The sequence below is a fragment of the Camelina sativa genome, chromosome 18 (genome assembly GCF_000633955.1).
Source record: "Camelina sativa cultivar DH55 chromosome 18, Cs, whole genome shotgun sequence".
Lineage (NCBI taxonomy): Eukaryota > Viridiplantae > Streptophyta > Magnoliopsida > Brassicales > Brassicaceae > Camelina > Camelina sativa.
Genome location: NC_025702.1, coordinates 14,105,670 through 14,118,254, shown reverse-complemented (window position 1 = coordinate 14,118,254; position 12,585 = coordinate 14,105,670). Strand labels below are relative to the sequence as shown.

Below are 12,585 nucleotides of genomic sequence, written 5' to 3'. Positions count from 1 at the left end.
CACACCCTAATAGCATATAAATTTTCTTGAGTAAACTATTTTGTAAGCCGTTTTTGTTGGGATGTTATGACAGTTGAGTAAAGAAACCAGAGATGGCGACGTTCCTGAAAAAGTTGTCGTTTATCAGCAAGCAAACAAGGAGGTAATGGCAATTGATCTCTCTGCTACTGTATTTTCATAGATACTTAAGAGAATATAATCATCGTATTTTTTGGTTAGGTCGCTATCATTTGTAACCATCAACGTACTGTCTCAAAATCACATGGCGCACAAGTCGAGAAGCTGGCTGTGAAAATAGAAGAACTAAGGGTAAACTATAAGCAAATCCTAATTAGCTTTGATCAAAATACAATTTCAACTTTCTCAGGCCCATGATCTTTGTATTTCTTTTGCAGGAGCAAATAAAAGAGCTGAATATTGATCTCGACAGGGCTAAGAAAGGAAGAACTCCATTAATGGGATCTGATGGAAAGAGAAAGAGGAACTTAACACCTGAAGCGTAATATCTAAACCTTTCTTCACATGCATTATTATCTATCGCATAAGCATCTCTCTTAAAAAATCATCTTCTTTGGAAAACAGATTGGAGAAGAAGATAATGCAAACGCAAGGTAAGATTGAGAAGATGGAAAGGGATATGCGAACGAAAGAAGATATGAAAACCGTCGCGTTAGGCACATCTAAGATCAATTACATGGATCCTAGGATCACTGTTGCGTGGTGCAAACGACACGATGTCCCCATTGAGAAGGTAATAATATATAAAAAGCTTTAACAAAGTCACAGATTTTGCAAACACTTGAGATTGACTTGTTTTGATATTGCAGATATTTAACAAGTCTCTCCTAGCTAAGTTCTCTTGGGCAATGGATGTTGATCCTGAGTTCAGATTCTGTTTAAGCAGCGATGAATAAGTACATCTTCGTTGAGGAGCTTCACCTAACCATTCACCATACGTTTACAGAGATAGAGAAAGAGAGTTAAAAAAGAGTAGAAGAAAGAAAACAAATTTGTAAAAGAGGTTTCTTCTCTCTAAATAGTAAACCAAAGACTAATCTATGGGATATTTTATAGAGAACAGTTATAAATTTTTTACTCAATAAACAATTCAGGTCAACAATATTATAATGATACATAATAAAATACTTGTACTATGGATTATTAATAGGTTTATGCACTAGGTAACTAAATTCTTAGGACTTTATTTACAAAATTCATTTTAACCTTTTTTAGTAATGAAAAGTACTTCAAGGTAACTTTCAAATGGTTAAAAAGCTTTTTAGTTATAAAAAAACTTACTATTAAAAGGGAGGTACATTTACAGGAATAAAATTTAGTTTGATAAAAGTTTTGTCATTGGTTTTAAAAACTGAAAATATATTCTTAATCTGCTATCTTATCCGATGCTATCTTATTTATCTAATGCAGTGTCATTTAATCATGATACGTTTCATATTTTATCTAACTGATATCCAAATACTAATTTATCCAATGACACGTAATTGTATCGGATAAGAAATTAAATTTTTGTTATTTTTGATTTTATCACTAATATTATTTACTTAAATTGCTGCACAGCTTAGCAAATTACATGAGGCGATGATTAATCAATTTCTCCATCTTAAACCCAACTTTTGGATGGGATTTTTTGGCAATTAAAAAAAAAGTTTATGGGGCGATAAAAGTGAAAAAAATGTCTCTGGCGGTAAAAGTAAACGTTATGGCGCGAGTTAACACGACGTCGTGAAAGAAAACAAAACCCTCAAGCGGTAGAACTCTCTAACCTGTAGAGAGTCTCCTTATGCCTTGGTCTCCTCGTCGTTAAAACGAGAGAACCCATCAGAGCAGAAGAGAGAACAGAGATACGAGGGAGAGAGAGAGATAGGCTTCGCTGGACAATTTCTTCAATCTCTGGAAGAAGGTAGCTTCTTCAATCCGACGTTAATTATCCGAAATTTGATTGGATTAAAGCTCAATTTGCATCATTACCCAGTTATAGCACAAATTAGGGTTTCTCATTCTGAATTGGGGATTTGGTATTCCAACTGCAATGGATTCTTCAAATATGTGTTTTTATCTAATTATATGTTCATCTAATCACGATGTAGTCTCTTGATTTAATGGGTCTTACTTAATCATGCGCGTTGTTAAAATCTTTGTAGTGTGTCAACATATATATCAAAGTGTTGTTTCTTGGGTTTATGAATCACTGTACTCATTTTCTTGTAGTGTAGTCATTTTACTGTTTGTAGTCGTAATGGTGTTTGTTTGCCTTTGTTTGGGCAACCTCTGACATTTCTTTGTGGTTTGTTCTATTTTTGGTCAGAAGTTGGTCTGAGTTCTTGTCTTGTTCCATCGAGTATGGGCACTGAAACTGTTTCAGAATCTGTGATGGATAATGGGTATGAAGACAGTGATGATGACAAACGTTTAGTGTTCAAAAGGAAAAGTAATGTTACTTCTAATTCGAATCAGTCGAAATCCAATCTCCAGAGAAGCAAGGCAGTTCCTTCCAGCAAGGTTTCACCTATGAGATCGCCTGTGACTAGCCCAAATGGAACCACTCCTTCGAATAGAACTTCTATAGTGAAATCCTCTATGCCATCTTGTTCTTCTAAGGCTTCACCAGCAAAGTCACCATTGCGGAATGATACTCCCTCTACTGTTAAGGATAGGAGCCAGTCACATAAAGATCAGTCTGAATGTAAAAGTGAGCATGAGGATTCTGAGGATGATAAACCTATAAGTTTCATACGATCTCGAAATTCCAGTCGGCCTAATAAAGGGCCAAGTTCTTCACGGCAGGTTTCCTTACCGCAGCCAGAAAAAAAGAATAGTGGAGATCGACCTCTTGATAGAGCTAACGGAATCATAAAAGATGAGTCAGATGATGAAGCTCCAATCTCGTTAATGTATCGGAAGAAGAATGATAGTGGGATGTCAGGGGCCAAACAGGTCTCTATTGATGAAAAGAAACCTTTGGCTAAAAAGTTGCATCAGAATGGTTTCACACTTAAGAATGAAGTCCCGAACTCTTCACGGCAGCTTTCTTCACCGCAGCCAGAAAAGAAGAATAGTGGTGATCAACCCCTTGATAGAGCAAACAAAACTATAAAAAATGAGTCAGATGATGAAACTCCAATCTCGTCAATGGTTCGGAAGAAGATTGATAGTGGGATGTCAGGGGCCAAACAGGTCTCTATTGATGAAAAGAAACCTTTGGCTAAAAAGTTGCATCAGAATGGTCCCACACTTAAGAATGAAGTTCCGAACAGTAAGGTATTAGGTAAGAGACCTCTGGAGAAGGATAGTTCACCAAATCAATCTTCCTTGAAGAAGGTAAAGGTATCAGCTTCACCTTCTTCGGTGAAAATGAAACAAGATTCTGTCAAAAAAGAGTCAGATGATAAGGGAAGGGTTTTGGTTTCACCTAAACCAATGAAAGCTAAACAGTTATCTACCAGAGAAGATGGAACTGATGATGATGATGATCTTCCAATATCCAAGAGATTAAAATCAGATTCCTCCAACAGTAAAACATCAGCTGCAAAGCCTAAAGCAGTAAAACCAAATTCTACTTCATCAGCTGCAAAGCCAAAAGTGACAAGAGTCGTTTCTCCTCGGTCCAGAGCAATGACCAAAAACTCTATGAAAGTAACGGACTCAAAATATTCTACGTCTTCGAAATCATTACCTTCCTCCGGAGATGGGCAGAGAAAATGGACTACCTTGGTGCACAACGGTGTAATATTTCCACCACCATACAAGCCTCACGGCATTAAGATTTTATACAAGGGGAAGCCTGTTGACCTAACTATTGAACAAGAAGAGGTTGTCCTCTCAATCCACGTCCTCAATCTTACTGATAAATTTTATACACCCGTTTCTTAACTGATCCATTTCAATATCTAGATTGCTTTCTTATGTCATTCCAAGAAACCATTGTTATCCATGCTGATGCTATGTTGATGATATACAGGTTGCGACTATGTTTGCAGTGATGAGAGAGACAGAGTATTATAATAAACCTCAATTTAGGGAGAATTTCTGGAATGACTGGCGAATATTGCTTGGCAAAAAACACGTGATACAGAAGTTGGATGAATGTGACTTTACTCCCATATATGAGTGGCATTTGGAAGAGAAAGAGAAGAAGAAACAAATGAGCACAGAGGTAATTTATAAAAGAGAACTTCAAGTGTAATGGCTGACTACATTGGTGTGCCAGACCTGTTTTGATATTGTTAACAATTTTCAAGATGAGACTGTATATCATAATGTAATTGACATGTTACAGGAAAAAAAAGCTGCGAAAGAGGAGAAACTGAAGCTAGAAGAGAAATATATGTGGGCTGTTGTTGACGGTGTCAAAGAAAAGGTAATTCTTCCCATAGCGTTCTCATTTTCCCCAAAACAGAGTTCCTCACTCAAACCTATGTTTGTCTTTCAGGTTGGTAATTTTAGAGTTGAACCGCCTGGGCTTTTCAGAGGCCGTGGAGAACATCCCAAGGTTAGTCTTGTCTCTCAGAGACTAGTTTCTGTAAACAACATACCTTAATGTTGCGGTTTTCGGTGGCTTCAGTTAAGGCATGGTCTATTCTGTTTTCTCTTTCAAAACCATCTGACTGTCTGTTTTTCAGATGGGAAAACTAAAGAGGCGTATCCGTCCATGCGAGATCACCTTAAATATCGGGAAAGATGCTCCTATTCCAGACTGTCCAATCACTGGTGAAAGGTCTTGTTTTTCTATGGCCATCCTCCAAAATTGAAAAACATGATATAATGATCTTACTAAGCCATGAGAGCTGTGTGACTTTGCAGTTGGAAAGAAGTAAAGCATGATAACACAGTCACCTGGCTAGCTTTCTGGAATGATCCTATTAACCCGAAAGAATTCAAGTATGTATTTCTGGCAGCTAGCAGTTCTCTGAAAGGGCTGAGCGACAAAGAGAAATACGAGAAAGCTAGGAATCTTACGGTAAGTAGCTTTCATTATGATTCGTACTTACTCTTTCATTGTTTCTGCTTTTTAGCAATATATTTGTTTTGACTGCAGGACCATATAGATAATATTAGAACAACATACACCAAGAATTTTACCGCCAAGGATATTAAAACAAGGCAAATTGCTGTGGCGACATATCTCATTGATAAATTGGCGCTTAGGGCTGGAAATGAGAAGGTAATTTTGAACTAGTATAGTATTTTGCAAGTTCTTATGTAAAATCAAAATGATTACTAACAAATAATTGGCGCGTAAACAAGAAAGTCTTCTGAAGAAATCTCATATTTTATTTTCTGATTTGTAGGATGATGATGAGGCGGACACTGTTGGTTGTTGTACTTTAAAAGTTGGAAATGTGGAGTGTATTCCTCCAAATAAAATAAAGGTATTAATTTGATCCATGATGTTTTACACTAATTTCATTTAACGAGTACACTTATGAAAATGGATAACATGTATTTAATCCTGGGCAGAAGACTTACAATCTCACACATTTCAATCTTTCTTTGTATGTACCCAGTTTGACTTTCTTGGTAAGGATTCAATCCAGTATGTGAACACAGTCGAGGTTGAGCCTCTTGTTTACAAAGCCATTGGACAGTTCCAGGCGGGTGAGATATCGAGTTGACATTTTATATCAGAGGTTATTTTCTTCTTGTGACTGATTCAAATAACTTGATTTCTTTTTTGCCCCATCCAGGAAAATCCAAATCGGATGATCTTTTTGATGAGTTAGACACAAGTAAACTGAATGCTCATCTGAAGGAACTTGTACCTGGTCTCACAGCTAAAGTTTTCCGTACATATAATGCTTCCATCACATTGGATGCAATGGTATGTTTTTAAATCTTGATCTTTTGAGTTTACATTGGATTTATGTTGCTGTTCAATTTAGTTATAGAAACCCAATTACAAGATTTTATATATCTTTATTGTCTTCCTTTACATTTTCACAACTGTATTCCGTTTTGATGTGTGTGGCAGTTGAATCAAGAAACCAAAGATGGCGATGTTACTCAGAAAATAGTAGTTTATCAGAAAGCAAACAAGGAGGTAAAAAAGTTTGTTCATTCTCCTAGTGATTTCTTGCTTGGTGCATAACCCATGTGTCAGATTCATGAAATACTTCTTATTCTCAGGTTGCCATAATCTGTAATCATCAGCGTACTGTTTCTAAGTCACATGGTGCGCAAATTGAAAAATTGGCTGCGAGAATTGAAGAACTCAGGGTACAAATCTCCTATGAAGTTGTATTGATAACTTTTTGGAGTTGTCTGCTTTTCTTTTGGATTCATTATATGCCCTTACGTTTGTCTGTATTTAATAATTCTGTAGGAGGGTCTTAAAGAGCTGAAAACTAATCTTGACCGGGCCAAAAAGGGAAAACCACCATTGGAAGGTTCTGATGGGAAGAAGCTTAGAAACTTAGAACCAAACGCGTAACATAACTTTCCCCTCTTACTACTTCTCCAAGATATCTGTATCTATCTCTTCTTTAAGATTTACGTCATTTGAATGTAACTATTGCAGGTGGGAGAAGAAGATTGCTCAACAGAACGTTAAGATCGAAAAAATGGAACGAGATATGCATACGAAAGAGGACTTAAAAACCGTGGCACTGGGCACGTCTAAGATCAATTACCTGGATCCTAGGATCACAGTTGCATGGTGCAAACGTCATGAAGTGCCAATCGAAAAGGTAAAAAAAGCTCAAACTGTCAGGATGGGTAGTCTTTCTTCTGAACAAAAGAAACAAGTCTTTTTTTGTTTTTCTTACAAACTCAAAAAGAATGTGTCTGAATGTTTCTCTGTGTTGTAGATATTCACCAAGTCTCTTTTGGAGAAGTTTGCGTGGGCAATGGACGTAGAACCCGAATTCAGATTCTCGCGCCAGATGGCATAGAGCTCAGATGGAAGCAAAGTTATTAGGAGAGCAGCAGCAAGTGAGCATTGAATCAGATAAAGAGCAAAGAGTAAACCGGCCTTTTCTATTCATCTTCCTCCTTTGTTTAGAATTTAAAACTGTTTCATTATTAGTTATATAACCTTTTTTTTTGTCTCTTTTCATTTAACATTTACTATGACTAATCAAATGCTTATGTTATTTTTCAAATCATTAAAGAAATATAAAATCTGAAGAACAAAAAAAACAATATTTCCTCTGTTTTCATAAGATGTCTTATTTTAGTATACAATTAAATTAACTAACAAAAACATCAGAAAATGCATAATTGTTAATTTCATTTAGAAGCGTATTTGTAAGTTTAGATGTGTGATTATAAGCCAAAAGGCCCAAAACTAAATAATGACAGTGTGTTTGACTTTGATTTAACATATGAAGAAGATAAAGGTAGGATTAGACCATTTTGCCCTCACAAAACTCACACGTACGAATCCAAAATTCAGATTCGCACGAAGAAGAAGACAACAACAAATCATCATCGTCGTCCTCCTCCAAGGAGGAGCTCTTCAATTTCAAATCTGTGAGATCTCTCAGACACTTTCTCCTCTCAAGTCTTTTCTTTTTCGATCGGATTTGAATCGATCGCCTCGAGGGTTTTTATATATTGTACCTTGAATTCACGTGCGTGTAATACATCTCGTCGCAGATTCAGGAATCAAACATGGGTTTCCTTATAACAACCCTAATCTTCCTCGTCGTTGGGATCATTGCTTCTTTGTGCGTTAGAATCTGCTGCAACAGAGGTCCTTCCACGAATCTGTATGTCTCCCTTGCGACCCTCTTGCTTTCCAATTTTTTTTGATTATTTGATTTCTTAATATCCTAAAGTATGAAATTGGTCGTGTGTGTCTCTGTGTTAGCTTTGATTGCTGCATCAATGTTAGTTCCCATGAATTCAATGAAGCGTTTTAACTCTCTTACTCTTGGAATTGAGAATTGTAAAACGGGAAACTTAATAATTGGTTTCAAATTCTTTGAATTGGGTTGCTTGACGTGGCGATATCTTCAAGGGAGCTTGATTGATATTAGAAATAGTACTATAACGGTTTTGTTTCTTGTGCTCTGAAGGTTTATGGATGTGTTCAAGTTTTGTAATTTATAGTCTGTCTTACTTTGTTTCTTGACTGTTTTGCTTTGGCTATCTCCTTCTGTAACCATGTAATGGAGTAAAAATATCTCATCTTTATTTCTCTGATAACAGGCTGCATCTTACCTTGGTCATTACTGCGACGATCTGCTGTTGGATGATGTAAGTTTATGCTTTTAATATACTATTACATGTTGCTTTCTGGCCTTTTTTTGGTTTACATTTGCAGCCATTGTTTCTCTTTTTGCTTTTCTTTGTCTTCAGTTTTGCTTAGTGTCAATAGACCTGTTATTGCTTCCTCTCCTTACATCAAACAAAATGCTGAATCCTACACGCTAAAGATGTCTAGAACAAAGTTTCCAGTCTTAGTTGAACTTGCTGAAAGTTTCATTATTGAACTCTCATGAGCATTGTCAATGGTTCTTTGAGTGCCTGTATATCGAGTTTGATTTCTATGTTGCTTTGGTTTACAGTTTCTTACTTCCTTTTGTTTTATCTCTTGACTATGGTAGGTGGGCAATTGTATATATTGCACAGATGAATCCTCTGATTGTCCCCATCTTAAGCGAAACAGAGTAGAATCCTCTACTCAGACTAGAAAACACATGCGCAGAGTCGAGTCATCTTTGATCCTTCTGTATGTTCAATCTTTAAACAGAGTTCCTTCCTGTTTGTAATTCTTTATCTTGGTGTGAACAAAATCAAAAACCTTTTGGCCACTTTACTATTTCGAGATTTTGTTGTATTCACTTCTCTCATTCATTCCCCAAAACAAACAAAGCTGAATCTCCCTTTTGAGATTACTACATCCCACAATGTATTATTGTTGATTAAAATAAGCTTTTTGAAGTAGTTACGCACTTACGCTTAATTGATAAGTCAATTTTGGTTCTGCATCAATTGTGGAAACGTCGTCGTTAAGTGACTTAAAAGGGTCCACTCGATCTCTTCACCTTTCCTTTGTGAGAGCTAGAAACAAGGATACTGAACTGTTGATATTTTTTATTTTCTTCGTCGACACTAAAACCCTAAAAAACAAAAGAAAAAACCCATCTCTTTGGTTTCTCTGAAAGCAGAGCAAGTTAAACAATGGCGATAATTCCGTTAGCACAGCTAAACGAGCTAACGATTTCTTCATCGTCTTCTTCGTTTCTTGCGAAATCCATATCCCACTCGTTGCATAGTAGCTGCGTTTGCGCAAGTACCAGAATCAGTAAATTCGGTGGCGGCTTCCCTAAGCGAAGAAGCGGTTCAACGAAGGGGTTGAGATGTTCCTTTTCTCCGATGGAGTCTGCGAGAATTAAGGTTATTGGTGTCGGCGGTGGTGGTAACAATGCCGTCAATCGTATGATTTCTAGCGGCTTACAGGTCAACACCACATTCTCAGTCTCTTAGCTTCGATTTTGATATGAGAATTCCTCATTTGGGTTTGATTGATTTCGTCTGTGTTCCTCCAGAGTGTTGATTTCTATGCGATAAACACGGACTCTCAAGCTCTGATACAGTCTTCTGCTGAGAACCCACTTCAAATTGGAGAGCTTTTAACTCGTGGCCTTGGTTAGTAGAGTTATACTTAGTTTGTAAGAGATGTTGTGTGAGTTTTGGCACTCAAAAAGAAATAAACTTGCGTCTCTGTTACTTGATTTTTTATATAGGTACTGGTGGAAACCCGCTACTTGGAGAACAAGCTGCAGAAGAATCAAAAGATGCAATTGCTAATGCTCTTAAAGGATCAGACCTTGTTTTCATAACTGCTGGTATGGGTGGTGGTACAGGGTCTGGTGCTGCACCTGTGGTAGCTCAGATTTCCAAGGATGCTGGTTATTTGACTGTTGGTGTTGTTACCTATCCGTTTAGCTTCGAAGGACGTAAAAGATCTTTGCAGGTAATGTGTGTTGTTACTGTTTCTTGTTGAAACTGGTTTAAGTCTTTAAAGTCTTGTCATGGATCCATGTCTAATTTGGGTTATTTTCTCTAGGCACTGGAAGCTATTGAAAAGCTGCAAAAGAATGTCGATACCCTTATTGTGATTCCAAATGATCGTCTGCTAGATATTGCTGATGAACAGACACCACTTCAGGACGCTTTCCTTCTTGCTGATGATGTTTTACGCCAAGGAGTACAAGGCATCTCAGATATTATTACTGTGAGTCTATGTTTTTTATAAAGCGTAACAAGTTGGTTGGTTGATGAATGCTCATTGATTGATCCCCAAAGAAAGAACCTGAGGAAACAGTATCTATTATTCTTTTTCAGATACCTGGACTGGTCAATGTAGATTTTGCGGATGTGAAGGCAGTTATGAAAGATTCTGGAACTGCTATGCTCGGGGTAGGTGTTTCTTCCAGCAAGAACCGAGCAGAAGAAGCAGCTGAACAAGCTACTTTGGCTCCATTGATCGGATCATCGATACAGTCAGCTACTGGTGTCGTCTACAACATCACTGGTGGAAAAGATTTAACTTTGCTAGAAGTAAACAGAGTATCAGAGGTGCGGTAACTTTGTGTTGGTTTACTCGGCTTTGCTGGTATATACCGTAATATAAGGCACAGTCTTCTCATGTTTTGGGTTTTTTTTTGCAGGTCGTGACGAGTTTGGCAGACCCATCAGCCAACATCATATTTGGAGCGGTTGTGGATGATCGCTACACCGGAGAGATTCATGTAACGATAATCGCCACAGGCTTCTCACAATCATTCCAGAAGACACTTCTGGCTGATCCAAGAGCAGCTAAACTCCTCGACAAAATGGGATCATCAGGTCAACAAGAGAACAAGGGAATGTCTCACCAGAAGCAGTCTCCAGCAACTATCTCCGCCAAATCATCTTCTCCTCGTAGACTTTTCTTCTAGTATTCTTCTTGTCATTTCGTTTTAAGCATAAAAAATGTAACGATCTTCATGCTCAAATATCAGATTACATTTGATTATTCTCCAAAATGTCTCTAAATCAAATCTAACACTTCGAGTTCCATCATTATGTTAACTTATGACTAGTAAATCACTCTCTTATTGGGTTGGCCGTAGGGGAAATGAAACCAAGAGAAGTGAGAAAGTTAGTTAGTTGTTACAGATGATCACTACATTTGTAAGCAAAACAAAGTATTTTGAGTTATTTACTGTAAAACCAAAGGTCTGATCCTTTTAGTTGGTTCAGTAACCGTGAACTGATTTCTGGGGAGGTGTTTGCTTTGGAAATTTATGAAAAAATGACACATTAACCAGTTTTTCACACATTTGCTGTTCTGATACAGAAATATACAAGCTGATGCATATCTTCCACAGATGCTTTTATTTTCTTACTTACTTCCAAAGGTTCTTAACAACCTCAGGAAACATATTGTCTTGTAACACCTGATATATCACATTTTGATAAACCAAAAAGCATCAGGTTTTCAATGTGTAAGTGAAGGGCTATGCTTACTTACCGCATTATTGAAACCGCGATGAAGCTTGAGATTTGAGAAGTTGCACAAAAGAGTATGTTTAATAACATGCACACACACCATATTGATATATGTTTTTAAATGTTCTTGAACCTTGGGACAAATTGTAAAGGATCTTCTGAGGACTTATGATCCCCATTCCGTGGAATTTTTTTTGATAATATTCTACACAAACCATAACTAAAGTACCAATGAATGATTGGTTCTAACTGGATATAGTTTGGACATAATTAGTTGGGGGAGCCTAATGAGAGATGATAGCAAAGTTTCTCCAACAATATATATATATATATATATATATATATATGCATATCTCACAGAGAATATATAAAAATAGACTTTGATGTTTCAAGATTAAGAAGTAAAGATAGCAGACTCAAACTCAATTTCAAACTAACTAGTCTATATTTTGAGGTGGAATATGGTAACCGGAACCGATTATAGTATTTTGAGTACCTGAAGGAATCAGGCAGATGGAAAAATCCGGTTTCGCCGACATCCGCGAGTTCTACTTGGTTAGGGAACGTCATGCCGAAGAAGGAGCTAATAGGCACACAAAATGGTTCAGACTATGAGAGGAAAATGCAGAGATCTCCGATGTCTTGAGTGTATACCATTAAAGCTTTTGTACTCAATTTCGACATACCTCTCCAGACGGCCTTCCTGTACCACTTGACCAAGAAAGTCTCACCGGTGGTTCTTGACTCAACCAAGTGCTCGCGTTTGTAGCACGAATCCATAAGCTCCCGTTTGGTCTTCGTCATCTTGGGAAGGTTTCTGAACCGTATCCTCTGGAACTTGGGATTTTGTTTGTGTGTGTGGAGGAGATCCCATGATGCAATGATATGGCCTCCAGCTCCGAGTATGCAAAACATACCATGTCTCTCCGAAAACAATGACACGGGAGGAGTAGAAGCAAGGGTTTGCGATTCTGATGTTGATCCACTCGGAGTTACTAAGAGCGGGTCTGCAAAAGCTGAGCTGAGGTCCCAAGAACTTGACAGCCACAACACACTCATCCTCCTCAGGAGAAGATGAGGACATTGACACATTGGTGACGATCTGAGTTTGGCAATGAGCAGAGT

The 12,585-nt window shown here is 37.5% G+C and overlaps 4 protein-coding genes across 5 annotated transcripts in view; all 4 read left to right on the top strand.

Moving 5' to 3' along the window:
* Positions 1-1,122, top strand: part of LOC104761562 (DNA topoisomerase 1 alpha) — a 2,750-nt gene extending 1,628 nt beyond the window's left edge. The window contains exons 3-7 of the mRNA XM_010484663.2: positions 74-142; positions 220-309; positions 396-499; positions 583-751; positions 828-1,122. Of these exons, the coding sequence (XP_010482965.2) occupies positions 74-142; positions 220-309; positions 396-499; positions 583-751; positions 828-914 (519 nt within the window). The 3' untranslated portion in view covers positions 915-1,122. The remainder of the gene's footprint in view (positions 1-73; positions 143-219; positions 310-395; positions 500-582; positions 752-827) is intronic.
* Positions 1,770-7,143, top strand: LOC104761563 (DNA topoisomerase 1 alpha-like). 2 transcript variants are annotated; one of them, XM_010484665.2, is made up of 16 exons: positions 1,770-1,921; positions 2,327-3,831; positions 3,980-4,174; positions 4,298-4,378; positions 4,451-4,510; positions 4,641-4,735; positions 4,822-4,978; positions 5,057-5,182; positions 5,310-5,390; positions 5,526-5,616; positions 5,706-5,839; positions 5,990-6,058; positions 6,145-6,234; positions 6,341-6,444; positions 6,536-6,704; positions 6,825-7,143. In XM_010484665.2, the coding sequence occupies exons 2-16, from the start codon at positions 2,362-2,364 to the stop codon at positions 6,906-6,908; spliced, it is 3,006 nt and encodes a 1,001-aa protein (XP_010482967.1). In that variant the 5' UTR covers positions 1,770-1,921; positions 2,327-2,361; the 3' UTR covers positions 6,909-7,143. The 2 variants fall into 2 exon arrangements, with proteins under 2 accessions (XP_010482967.1, XP_010482969.1); XM_010484667.2 differs by having other exon boundaries at positions 1,783-1,921; positions 2,330-3,831.
* On the top strand, positions 7,387-8,811 carry LOC104761561 (V-type proton ATPase subunit e1). The gene is made up of 4 exons (XM_010484662.1): positions 7,387-7,488; positions 7,615-7,727; positions 8,170-8,217; positions 8,568-8,811. Exons 2-4 carry the CDS (start codon positions 7,630-7,632, stop codon positions 8,632-8,634), a joined length of 213 nt encoding a protein of 70 aa, XP_010482964.1. The 5' UTR covers positions 7,387-7,488; positions 7,615-7,629; the 3' UTR covers positions 8,635-8,811.
* On the top strand, positions 9,040-11,028 carry LOC104761560 (cell division protein FtsZ homolog 1, chloroplastic). Its single transcript, XM_010484661.2, has 6 exons — positions 9,040-9,423; positions 9,513-9,612; positions 9,711-9,940; positions 10,034-10,201; positions 10,312-10,545; positions 10,638-11,028. Exons 1-6 carry the CDS (start codon positions 9,145-9,147, stop codon positions 10,905-10,907), a joined length of 1,281 nt encoding a protein of 426 aa, XP_010482963.1. The 5' UTR covers positions 9,040-9,144; the 3' UTR covers positions 10,908-11,028.

Bases quoted from the DNA above. Each gene is read 5' to 3' on its own strand.
- LOC104761563 (XM_010484665.2), top strand. From the start codon at position 2,362: ATGGGCACTGAAACTGTTTCAGAATCTGTGATGGATAATGGGTATGAA. The intron at 5,840-5,989 runs GTATGTTTTTAA...TGTGTGTGGCAG, and splicing joins CCATCACATTGGATGCAATG to TTGAATCAAGAAACCAAAGA. The intron at 6,705-6,824 runs GTAAAAAAAGCT...TCTGTGTTGTAG, and splicing joins ATGAAGTGCCAATCGAAAAG to ATATTCACCAAGTCTCTTTT.
- LOC104761561 (XM_010484662.1), top strand. From the start codon at position 7,630: ATGGGTTTCCTTATAACAACCCTAATCTTCCTCGTCGTTGGGATCATT. The intron at 7,728-8,169 runs GTATGTCTCCCT...CTCTGATAACAG, and splicing joins AGAGGTCCTTCCACGAATCT to GCTGCATCTTACCTTGGTCA. The intron at 8,218-8,567 runs GTAAGTTTATGC...TGACTATGGTAG, and splicing joins ACGATCTGCTGTTGGATGAT to GTGGGCAATTGTATATATTG.
- LOC104761560 (XM_010484661.2), top strand. From the start codon at position 9,145: ATGGCGATAATTCCGTTAGCACAGCTAAACGAGCTAACGATTTCTTCA. The intron at 9,613-9,710 runs GTTAGTAGAGTT...TTTTTTATATAG, and splicing joins GCTTTTAACTCGTGGCCTTG to GTACTGGTGGAAACCCGCTA. The intron at 9,941-10,033 runs GTAATGTGTGTT...TATTTTCTCTAG, and splicing joins GACGTAAAAGATCTTTGCAG to GCACTGGAAGCTATTGAAAA.